We start from the raw sequence: 12,909 nt of genomic DNA, 5'->3' as shown, positions 1-12,909 counted from the left end.
ATATGTTGAAAATAAATTAAATTATATGTGTATTTTATATATAAATACTTGAATTTAGTGGTTAATTTGAGTGTAGGAATAATATTTTTGTTTAAAAATTAAAAAGAGAAGAATGTCATTTAGATTTTAGACATCTCATAAAAGAAAAAGTGTTATTTAAGCATGATTTCTTAACAGTGAAAACAACGACTACACGTGGGTTTTTGCGTTTCTTAATACCTTCTTTTTCTCCTGGTGGTGATAATAGTGGACTTGAGGGACTTGTTGAACTTGCCGAATGTTCAAACGGTGGTTCGCTCATTACATCCTGCATCAATACACAGAGGTGTTAAAAACCAGTTTATATATTAAAAACCAATTTTTAGGCTAAGATGAATATGATGATGATGACCTGTGGCGTAGACGAAGCTTGACTGAGATGTGGAGATGTTGCACAACTAATGTTACTACAAGAGAAAGTTGGGCTGGAATTCCCTTCAGCAAAGTCTCTAAATTTTTTGAGCTGTGGCAGTACGTGTTGACCAAGGTCTGGCCTATCTTTTCGTCTGAGCTCTGCACAGCTGAGTGCGAGATTGGCAAGGCATAGGGCTTCTTCAAGAGGCCAGTCGGGGACAGAGGGGTCAAGTATCTCACCCAGTGCCTCCTTCTCAATGGACTTCTCAACTTGGTGAGCAAGCCCCATTGGAGCCCTTCCTGTCAACAACTGAAGAAGAATGATCCCTAAAGAGTACACGTCAGACTTCACTCCAAGCATTCCGGTCTGCTGATACTCTGGATCAATGTAGCAAAATGTTCCCGCTGCTGACGTCATGCAGCACTGCGTCACATTTTCTGCCACGGCAGGGAGAAGCCTCGCCAACCCAACGTCGCCGATCTTGCTTACGAAGTTGTGGTCTAATAAAATGTTTCCTGGCTTTAGATCACGGTGTACCAGTGGTTCAGGCTTGGTCTGGTGGAGGAATAGTAAGCCAGTGGCTATGTCTGCCGCAATCCGAAATCTCAGCTGCCAAGATAGAACAATGCCCTTCTTCTGAATCATGCAATCTTCTAAGCTCCCATTCGCCATGTATTCATAGATCAGTATGCCGTGCTCTGGACATGCGCCTACAAGAAGCACCATATTCGGATGCCGTATGCAGCTGAGTATGTCAATCTGCATTCATTTAGTATGCAACATTCTTGAGATGACTGCTCCACCTAATGCAAAATTTAAATAAAAATAATAAAGAATATGTAGTTTATTGAATTACTCATTCCAATGATTGGTCACCTCTTGCTGAAACTGCGATTTCCCCTGAGCAGAATCTTGGCGTAGAACCTTGACAGCCACAGGAGTGTGGTCAAGGTAACATTTATAGACAGGGCCATAACCACCTTCCCCGATTTTTCGAGATTCAGAAAAGGAATCTGTGGCTGCTTCAATCTCTTCTATTGTGTATTTCCTGTATCTTTCATCCGTTTGAGCTAGATTATCCAATAGCTTCCTCATTTCCTCTGCTTCTTTAAGGGCTTTCATTTCGGCATGTGCTCTTCTGTTTGCTTCAGCCTCCGCGATTCTTTTGGCTGCCTCTGCAGTTTCCAGGGCTGCTTTGCTCCTTGCTTTCTCTTTCTCTGCGATTGCCAATGCTACTTCCTGGGCCAATCGTGCCTCGTCTAATTTCTTTTCCTCTTCAACTCTCCAGGAGTTAAGCTCCATTAATTTGTGTTGCGCAGTGAGTGCTTCTCGGCACGCTGTACTATACATTTCCATGGTTTGTTTTAATTCAAGCTTGAGCCTCTTCATGTCAGATTCTACATCATCCATGTTCTGAGAGGAATGAGAAAAAGAGGAGGTTCCAATGCTTTCCTGAGAGAAAGAAAGAGAAATATCGGGGCCGGGGGAAGTGGGGAGAGCGAGGCTACAGCGCAGTGATCCCAAGCTACGATCAGAGCTGGTGGAGACTCGTGAATTACGAGCAGAGGAAGAGTCCATGCAGTCATACAAGACAGAGGAGGAACGCCCACTGCTACTTGGCCTCCCGGAGCTCACAAATGATATGTCGGTATCGGAGTCTGGGCCTAACAGCTCCATGCAGGACGACCTTACACTCAACCCCCCCGCCCCCGTTCCCAATGTTTTTCCAATTTGTGATGACCTTGCGGGTTCGTCCTGCCAGCTGTGAGGTTTCATGGATCTTCTATGATCCTTGAAGCTCATACGCCTTGACGATAACTGACTACTTGTTTCACTTGCACTATCGTCATTATTTAGGGCCTGTATATGGCTAAGGAGGGGAGACGCATGCGCTGCTGAACGAGAAGCACTCCTCACTGAAGATATCTTCCCTTTTGATATTATATACACCGTACAGAAATCGGGCGCCCCTTTTGATATGTTGCTTGGTGTACTTGATGACTTGAATCTGCAGGAATGCATGCGTACAAACATCAATATTTTATACTTTTACAAAGAGAGAGGACTTCATTTAATTTTTCTTACCTAATAAAGCCATGCCTTGACGCTGCACCAAGCACTAGGTTCTCAATTGCCGCGTAAGACACATATTCTGTTATTCCTTTCACAACGTCAGTGTCTTCAACTAGCACATCAAGGCATTGTATCTAACCAAACAATACATAATTACGCACACATATATCATATATGTATCATTCTATATTGTTCTCCACAAGATTAACAAAACACATACATCTTTACGTGTGCAATAGCAGTGGAAGGTACGGAAAAGATCCTTAGTAATATTGATGACATGGTCTCTTTGAGGAGATGAAGATGGAATATTGCTGTTGCATATTATGGCATGGCTGCCTCCAACTGAAAAATAAATAAACATATTATTATTATAATTATAATTACTTGTGTGCATGCATGATGATGAATGAGGGAGGGGATGGGAGTACTGACTAGAAAGAGGGGAAGAAGTCTTGTGCAAAACGTGGATAAGGACAACAGTTTGGCCTCTGGCTAGAAGGCTATCGGCAGCCCATTTGAGAGCATATCGACTGCCTTTGCTATCCTTATCTATTGCAACTGCCACCAATCCATTCCCCCCTCCCCCCTTTCTAATTACTGATGCCTTTGTACTTGGAAGCCACATTTCATCTCCTATTCGAAACAAATTTACATTATTCACGCATCGCTCGCTTCGATTCAAACCCCCTAAAAGACTACTTCTCAACTAAATCTGAAAAAACGATTTATAGAAAGTAACCCCCAATTTATGGCCAGTCAACCAAACTTTTTCCTCTTGTTCTATTAAAGGAAACAAACAAGAGGAATGGATCAGCCTCAAAAAGAATTAGATTTGCAGTGCCTCCAACCAGCCATCACCATAACGATACTACTATTTGAGATCTCACGTCATTTAAAACATTTATAAATATAGAGTAAAATAAATGATCCAGAAAGTTCAGACGCCCCAAAAGAAATTAATATGCGCTAAATATTTAAAGTAGGGAGGGTAATGTTTTCCTTTTTCTCTTTTAATACGGAGGAACTTTTAATACAAAAAATATTTTTTCAATATCAAAATATTATTTATACATTAAAATACAAATTGTTTTTAGTATTGTTTAATTTCTTCGAACCAATTATTATTTATATATAAGTAGTATACAGGTTATAAACAAATAGCTTTATTAATATACCAACTCTTATTGAGAGTTAAATGAACATGAAACATGAATTCCAATGATAAATTAAGATGATTAGCCTTGGGTAGAAGTTTAGTGGTAGATATTATTAGATAAATTAAGATGTAATTCATTGATATTGATGTATATAATCAATTTGATTATAATAAAAATTTTATAATGATTAGGGTGGAGACTAAATATAGATTTTATGACACTAAAAAATCGAACCAAGATTTTTGCTTGCCTAATTTTTTTCTTTTTCTCTTTGTTCTGCTCTGATTTTAGAGGCAAAACGTAAAAAAAATCTCCTGCATAATATATTTTTGCAAAAAATTGTTAAAAGAATTTAGTTTTTAAATTTAACTTATTCAACTCTTTTCTCAAGTTCTAACAATAGTATCACTCCACTTGTATCACTTATAACCTCTAACTATTTTTGTTGACTTCAAACTAAAAGAAAAATTTTACTTATTCTTTTTACTGTTTGAATGGGATAATTTTTTTTTTAGACAATCGATCCCATCTAATTTGATCCAATTTCAAGTGATTTGGATTATATTTAATTTATAATTTTATAAATTTAAAAAAATATATATCTAACAAGTCTCAACATCAAAATTTAAATAACTAATAATGACATAATAAATCACAATAATATTTTAAAAAATTAGTAATAACATAATAATAAAAATAAAATTATAGATTAATTAAATAAATATATAAATAAATTTTATTTTAAATTCATAAAATATTTACCAAATAATAAAAATACATTAATAAGATAAAAAATAAAAAACAAATTGAATGTAATATAAGTAAAATTTTAGAAAAAAAATTAGTAAGCTCCGTCTATTTTTTTATACTATTCTATTTTTTTTTTACTTTTTATTCTAATCAAACAATAAAAAATGATAATTTTTCTCTTAATTTTTTTTCATTTTTTTCATTTTATTTTTTCCTCAACTAAATAAAATTTCAAAAGTTGAATTCTTTTTCTTACTTTAAAATAAATAAAAGTGAATAATTTAAATGGTGTTAATTCTAATTTTTTTTCATTTATGAATCAAAACAAAAAAAAATCTAATTTTCAAATAAATTCTCATCATCTTTAAAGTTCAAACCTAATATTTCAAATGTTAAAAATATTTTTATTTATAATTAATTATTTTAATTTTGTCCAACACTTATTAATCCTCTTTCTTCTTCTTATTTACCCTAATTGACGTATATTTCAACACGTAGTCTTACTGAAACTGTGAAGCTGTGAGGTCAATCAATCACCATCACTATCACTACTAACTAGTCTATCATCATCACTTATAGCACCATCCATTTATTTGTATTTTTTTTTTCTATTTGTGTAAAACTTCTCTCAAAAGACAAGTTGTGTTTATACTGTATTTTTTTGCAGTGCTTTAAGATTTATTTTTTTTATTGTGTGCTTCTCTTTAATTAGGGATAAACTATTTTACGTGAGACTTAAGTTTCAAAGAAACAACAAATTGAGACGAATAGATAATATTATATTGTCAAGATAAAATAGTTAAGTAATCTAGCTATCACCAAATAAAATTATGAATAATTGCGATTTCTGTTGCAAGCATGTGCACGAGTAATCGTTTTTCTATTTTATCTCTGGCTGGTTGCGCTGGGAGTTGTACATACCCTTCGGTCATTCCCATTATAAAGCAAAACGCACAAGACACCTATACATATACGTACGAGCACTCCGACACGAAGAAATACATAATAACAGAGATCAGATACCATATAACTACGTTGGAAGCATATATATAGATCATAGAGGAATGAATATGATTATAAATTTATAACAATAATTAAGCGTGGGTGTTTATTGATATGGGGTTTGTGGTAAATGTGATTGATTGAGTAAAATGAGTAAGTAATGGAATTAAGGCAAGGGAACCCGCTTGCGATATTCAGCGAGAGCCCACAAGGGATAGATATCTCTATACATTGGGTAATGCAACATGCAGTTCTTCATGAAGACTCCCGTGATCTCCTGCTGGGGCCAATCCCCCTCTTCCAACTGGGAGTTGATGATCAACTTTGCTGCCCTGTGGAGAGGCCTTGCGTCTCTCTCTGCCTGCCCGGCATGAATAAGGCCCATCAAAGCCCATGCCGTGTGAACCACATTTGATCGACTTCCTTCCAGAGGTACGTATATCTGCATATATTCCAATTCATTCATTAGGAAGGATTTCCTAAGCGTAGGTAATAATAACTCGTTCAGATAATAATTAATTAATTAAGCAAACCTTTTGGGGGCTTGAAAGATAACTCTCCCCCCAGCCACCGTCGTTCCTCTGGGTTGTGAGTAGAAAGTTGACGGCTCTGCGAATGGCAGCGCAGTTGCCGTAGGTCTTGCCTGCTGCAGCGAGGCCTCCCAGTGCAAACCACGTTCCGTAAGTGAAGCAAACTCCCCAGTTTCCATACCAAGAACCATCCGCTGTTTGTGTATCTTCAAGGAAACGAACTGCGTTAGCGATGAAGTTGTCGATCTCTTTCTTTCTGTGCCCTGGATATAGCTTCTTGAACAACACCAAAGCCTGAATAGCTGATCCAGTGCACTCTACATATTCGTGCTCCACTACAATGTCCGCAAAAAATTCTGTCGGATTCAGTAACTGAAAAATTGCACAGAAACCACCAATCCAACCCAATATATACATTTCATTAGCACTGTTACTGCTGTTGTATTAATATGAATCAAATCAAGCTAGCTAACACATGCAACACTTACTTCCAACCAGTCTTGAGCTCCTGGTGGCTCCCATGCTGCTAAACCACCTTTCTTACTCTGCAACAATGTATTCATCAAATTTCGAAACAAATAAATATTGGTCAGCAACAAGTAGTAGAAGGGGCATAATATATTAATATTCATTAATTAATAATAGCTAGTGTTCACCTGAAGCGACAATAGAAGATTGACTGAATCATATAATCTTTCTGGTTCCATCTTTTCCCCCACAAGCTCCGGTGGCAACATCGATAAAAGCAGACAACACTAACAAATTGAAAACACACAAGATGATAATAATTGGATAAGTAATTATTGTTGATGATGAGAACCTACCAGCTAGCCACTGCTAGTCTGTTCTGTTTAGCTAAGTTGGGTACATGAGTGACAAAAGTTTATATAAAAAAGTATAATTATAACTCTAACAATGAGTGAGTTGTTACCTTCAAACCTTCTGCAGTACAATCAGAAACTTGCCATCCATGGTCTTGATCAGAAAAGGTCCAGGCGCCTTTGGAAATGTGACGATGCATACTCTTAAAATCTCCTGAAGGGTTGTCCCTAACCTGAGACTTCTTGATGAAATCATGGGCTTTAGCAAGAGCGGGAGCAAGTTCATCGAGGAGGTTAGCAGCAAGGAGGGCCTGAACAGCAAAGCCAGCATCCCACTCCTGGCTGCCAAAGCTCTGCATGGTAATTCCATCCTCCGAGACCCAAAGGTAATCCGGGACCCTTGCAAGATGCTTCTTGAAAGCGTCTCCGTCTGGATCTTCCACCCAGCAAGCTAGCATGCACAAGACCTTCTCGACGCAGCCAATGGTTATGTATCGGCTGTTCTCGTCTTCGTAGTGGATGTGCTTCATTGTGACTTGGAGGGCCCTCTCTCTCACCAGTTTATTAAAGGGCCAGCGCGTGAGAAGCGGCTCCGTGAATATGTAGAGGCTATCCCATATGAGGTCCTGTATGAGAGGATGCGGATAGTAGAGATCTTCCTTGGCGCATTGGTGTCGGGCTTTCTTCCAATCAACCTTCTCATAAGGAGGCTGGCCGTAGAGCTCCTGCCTCAACTGGAGGATGAGGGGCGTGATGGGCCCCACAAACCTCTTACCGTATAAGTATGACATAGGCATGTATACCAAGCGACAGTAGCACCACATCTTTGCTGGATGCATAGGAAGAAAGGAAGGAAGGAGCCAAAACTCAGGGGGCATTGGATTGGTTCCGCACCATTCAAAGAGGCCCAGTATCGAAAGCCAAGTCTTTCCCCACGAAGGTATGTGTGTTACACTGCCGTGATCATGAATCCACTTCCTTGCTCTGGCGCAGGCATTGTCTTCACCCCCATCGGGGCCTTCTCCCAGAATTCGCATGCATATGTAGTTGAGTGCAGTGCAGAACATGGTGCTGTGACCCTCTATGTGTAGCCCCCACCCTCCATCTTCGTTCTGGTGATAGTATATGTACCGAAGAATCTCTTTCCGGTGCTCTTCTGGGAAAACCGATTCAAGCTGTCCTGTAATGTACATACAAAACACCTGCAATAATATATATAATACAATTCATTATTGGATACTCTATCCTTCATTCATTAATTTACATTACTATTACTATTCACCATTTCAATCAAACTCTCTTCAATAGTCAATACCACTTTTTCAAAGCTCGGTCTAAAATAATTTAAATTTAGAGTAAAGTATATTTTGTCCTTAAAATTTGGTAAAAATTTTAAAAATATCCTTAAATTTTATTTTGTTTTAATTTTATGCTAAAAGTTTTCAATTTACATTAAATATATTCTTGATGGCTAAATTTTCACAAAATTTAAGACTAATCTAATAATAATGCATGAAAATTATGTATAATTTACTTGTATTGAAGGTTGTTCTTATAAAATTGTTATTGAAATTATCTTAAATTTTTTAAAAAATTAGCCATTATGATATATTTGATGCAAATAGAAAATTTTGGGACAAAATTAAGACAAAATAAAATTTAAAAATATTTTTAAATTTTTTGTCAAACTTTAGGAACAAAAAATATATTTTATCCTTAAATTTATTTTATTTTACATTTTTTAACTTAAACTGTTTTTTGTTGAATTTTTACTTTACTTAATTAATTATACTTACTAGTAACTACAATCATGTCATCTCGAGTTAAGTTTTACGACAATAGATTGTATGTGAATTCGCATTTTTAACTTGAATTCCTCTTTTTAGTATACTTAATTTTTCTTCTTTAACTAAATTCTAAAATTACTTTTTTATTCTGAAATTAACAGAGTGGTGTAGATCACCAAAATAACACTTTAAAAAAATTGCGACTAAAAAAATAATATAAAAAGAACGAATTTAATACTTAGACCTCTAACATGACAATTGTTGGACAAAATAATTCAATTGTTAACTTGAATTTACTTTCATTAAAAACAGTACTTTGTGACGCATTAAATCATGATATTTCAACATCTGCGAAAAACAATTCTTATTGTAAATAAATCTTAATTTTCTAACCCATTCACCCAACTTCCCTAATTTCGTCATATATTGAATCATTGCCTCAAATATATTTGACACACACTAAGAGTTGTGAAATATAAGTTTATGATTTTGAGAATTATTTTATCAAATAATTCAAACCAAGAACAAATTTCATTATTTCAGATTTAACTTAAAAACTTTCTTTTAAATATGTGAATTTTTATAAATATAAATATAAATTATTATTAGTTAAATATTAATTTAAAATAATAATATTTGATGGTATTTGTACTTGTCTACTTACCAAGGGAGGAAGGAAAAAGAGTGGACCCGCAATTTGAGCAGGCCAATGGCCATGACTCGTCTGCAATGCGGAAAGATGATGTGCTCCCCTTCTCATTGCTGCTGTGGCCTTCTCGTAACTGATCTCTTCCCCATCTTCTATCCTCACACACTCTATTCTTTGTTTAAAATTCTTTTCCCTCAGAATCTGCACAAGCCACCCTTCAGTCAGCTACATTCTCTTATATTTGTCATTTTTTTTTATAATATTATAAAAAAAAGTAGCATTTATCAAAAAGTGAAAATTACTTTACGTGAAGTTGACTGTACCTGAATTTTCACCTTATCAAAATGGTAATAACCATCCCCTATATCAAGTGTAAAGAGATTTTATGCTTAGGCTGCTTTCTAAAGCAGCTATGCTTAAAAATTCTAGTGTGCCTTTGAAATTGGAAACTAAATGATGAAGGAACACCTAGATTTGTTTATTTACAATTTTGATTTATTTTTTCTCATAAAAATGTCTTTTTCTTTAGAATAATAGTATAATCTTTCGGTGGATAATTATATAAGATTAAATATTTTTTTATTGAATGCATTTATAATATAATAAGTTTTATATTTAACAGTGAAAGAGTAATTCTCCTTCTAAACGAATAAAAAAGGAAGGAAAAAAATATTTTACATTTTAGTTTATATATTGTACTAGTTACACTCAAAAATAAAAGACTAAAATAACAATAATATAAACACAAACTAGATGTGCAGTAAGCTCAACACATGCTAAAGATGATTGCAGTACAGTTTTATGAAAAAAGGAAAGAATAGAGAAGTTATTAAGTACATCTGCAGAAATAAGAAATAATAAGTTTAATCTGCGTAATTGAAAAGTTTTTATAAAAAAAATTACAAGAACATAAGTTTTTAATGTCCTTATTATATATTATTAAAATTTTAAATTTTTTTACTAATAATAATTTTAATATATCTTTTAAAAATATATATTAACTAAACTCATAAATGTAAAGTAAAAAATGACTAATATATTTGTAGACATAAATAAATATGGTAAAATATCTTCGCAAATTGTGCTTATATAAATTATTGTCACATCTTGTATTTACACCAGTAATCTCATGCTGCGTGATGATGGAAGCATATCCCTAAAATAATGTGGGGACTTAGGTAACATATAAATTATAATCCACCATTAATTAAGGTGAATTGTTGTCAGTGGCGGAGCTTAGTTCAGACAAGGGATGGCCACGGCCCCCCAAATTTTTATTAAAAAAATTAGTAATACTTTTTCAAAAAATAAAAAATAGTTTAGTTAGCTCAAATATTTTATTATGACTTAAAATACCAAAGTTCAATCTTCATCTTTTGCTTTTATTGCACAATAGTTTTTAGTTTTAAACATTCAAAACATATCGAATTTAGACTGAATTGAGTGTATTCGTATTTCGCAACTCTCTATTCAATAAGCAACACTCTCTCTACCTTTGAATTCAAATATAAAAAATTAGATATTTTTTATTTATGTAATTTAATATTATTTTATATTTTACTGTTTATTTAATTTAATTTTTTTATATGATAAAAAATATTAGAATATTCAATAAGTATTGATATTATTGTATTTGTATAAATTGATAAAAAAATTCAATAAATATTATAAATTTTAATATTTATCCTTCTAATTTCTTTTTTACATATTTTACCGGATATATATTCAAATTTTTATATAAAATAATCATAAAAAATCAAAGAGTTGATGATGCATTTTTTAAGAGGAAGGCTAATATTTAAGAAGGAAAACATATAACTTTTACAATATCAACATCTGTAGATAGTTCTTCTACTTTAATATTACGAAGAAAGTAAGATACAACCTTCAAAAGTTTAAAGAGTTGTATCTGATGAGTTTGACCTTAATTCTTTGGAACGATGCCCTGAAAATGACTTCAAATTTGGCAATATTACCCAAATCAGAGAGATGAGGTTAGACGAGTTTATTTTAAATGGGTCCATGTCAAAAATATTTTGACAGTTATTTTCTATCTGGCCCCCCAAAATTTCATTTCAAGTTCCGCCACTGATTGTTGTTATTATAAAAATAAATACTATACGTCAAAAACCCTTTTATCATAAACTTATCCATTAGAATTACGTGACAACTTAATTTATGATGGAAATACATGAATTACATATGATTTTAACCAAATGTTGTTCACACGAAGAAAGTTTCCGTAAGAAAGGCGGCTAAGGGAATTGTAGGAGTACGGTAAGCAAGTAAGTAAGATGGTGCATGTCGGACGGTAGTTGGGGAATATAATAATAATAAGATAATGTGTTTGGTAGATATTAAGAGTTTCTTTAGTGAATTTTATATTCTAACCACTAATATAAATTGAAAACTCAGGTGCAGTCAACTTCACGTGATATTAGTAGTTAAAAATTATTAAATAATTTGAATTTGAATGATTTGACTAAATTTTTATTTAATAACTCTCCATTATTAACTTCACGTAAAGTTGACTGCACCTGAATTTTTACCTAATATAACCTTGTGTTAATACAGAAAGGTATCAATTTAAATAGAAGAATTTTAATTTGATTATAAGAAAAATTGTATAATAATAATAATAATAGTGCACCAACGAATTCAAATAGCATAATTTTTTATATTTATGAAATTTTTCTATCTTTTGAAGAAAATAAAATAAAATAATAAACGTGCGAGGCAAGTAAGGGGTAAGTAGTAGGTAGATGGGTGAGAGGCAGCGGAGCGGCTGGGGTGGTGCGGGTGGTGATGGTACCTGAAAACGCCAAAGGAGGTCGCCGCAGGGCTTGACGTTGAAGCGGTTCTGATAGAAATGGTGGCGAGCAGCCTCAACCTGCTCCCGCTCCTCGGGAGTTCCTGCGTCGGGGTCATACTCCCATGTCTGCCTGCCCACAAAGTTGTTGGTGCTGAATAGGTATGGGTCCTTTCCACCTTCTCCTATCTTCAGCCTCCACATTTTCGCACCCTCCCCTAATTCATCATATCAAAGATGCGAAATAAATTTTTGTATATATGTATATAAAATAATAGGTATTAGAATAATAATAAGTAGTTGTGTTAGAATAATAATAAGTAATTGAGAGTTAATAGTTGATAGCTAAATATTTATAAGGATCTTTTAAATTAATTTCATAAATATTTAGCTACCAACTACTAACTCTCAATTACTTATTATTATTATTATTTCTAACACAACTACTTATTATTGTTGTAATAATAGGTAATAGATATTACATACCAACCAGAATCAAATTGTGATCAATATAAAGAATAGAGAATATGTATGCATAAGTGCCTGTGGAACGGGGAAGGGAAGGAAAGCTGAGGTATGAATGTAAATAGAAGCTGAAGCAGAGAAAGCAGGCAGGGGATCGGAAGGAATATGATGACTTCTACTCTTATTTGAAGGGTCCTTGAATTCTGCAGAGCCCTATTTTTATAACACAACATCAACCTTATTACTATTTATTATATTAGCCCAGTGCCACTTCTTATATTAGTGGGAGTGTGGGACACGCCTTGCAAAACCAATATTCAAATATAAATTATTAAAAATAAAAATCATTTCTCTTATATCTTTGCGGGACAAATCCAGCTCCCTATTGATTATTTTCTGTTCATATATCTTTTTTATATTCAAATATATTCTATTGTGGATAGTCAAAATTCATCTTCAGATTCTACAG

The 12,909-nt window shown here is 34.0% G+C and overlaps 2 protein-coding genes across 3 annotated transcripts; both read right to left on the bottom strand.

Moving 5' to 3' along the window:
• Positions 1-361: 361 nt before the first annotated feature.
• On the bottom strand, positions 362-3,095 carry LOC130973871 (U-box domain-containing protein 35-like). The gene is made up of 5 exons (XM_057898557.1): positions 2,855-3,095; positions 2,688-2,806; positions 2,480-2,601; positions 1,271-2,402; positions 362-1,153 (listed from the first exon to the last, which is right to left on the bottom strand). The coding sequence occupies exons 1-5, from the start codon at positions 3,093-3,095 to the stop codon at positions 362-364; spliced, it is 2,406 nt and encodes an 801-aa protein (XP_057754540.1).
• Positions 3,096-5,427: 2,332 nt separating this feature from the next.
• Positions 5,428-12,699, bottom strand: LOC130973365 (beta-amyrin synthase). Of its 2 annotated transcripts, none has more exons than XM_057897848.1 (8): positions 12,462-12,699; positions 11,979-12,193; positions 9,182-9,367; positions 6,841-7,932; positions 6,566-6,664; positions 6,398-6,454; positions 5,913-6,281; positions 5,428-5,821 (listed from the first exon to the last, which is right to left on the bottom strand). In XM_057897848.1, exons 2-8 carry the CDS (start codon positions 12,177-12,179, stop codon positions 5,546-5,548), a joined length of 2,280 nt encoding a protein of 759 aa, XP_057753831.1. In that variant the 5' UTR covers positions 12,180-12,193; positions 12,462-12,699; the 3' UTR covers positions 5,428-5,545. The 2 variants fall into 2 exon arrangements, with proteins under 2 accessions (XP_057753831.1, XP_057753832.1); XM_057897849.1 differs by having other exon boundaries at positions 12,466-12,682.
• Positions 12,700-12,909: the final 210 nt, after the last annotated feature.

The sequence above is a fragment of the Arachis stenosperma genome, chromosome 4 (genome assembly GCF_014773155.1).
Source record: "Arachis stenosperma cultivar V10309 chromosome 4, arast.V10309.gnm1.PFL2, whole genome shotgun sequence".
Classification (NCBI taxonomy): Eukaryota; Viridiplantae; Streptophyta; class Magnoliopsida; order Fabales; family Fabaceae; genus Arachis; species Arachis stenosperma.
This window is presented reverse-complemented; position numbering and strand designations above follow the sequence as displayed.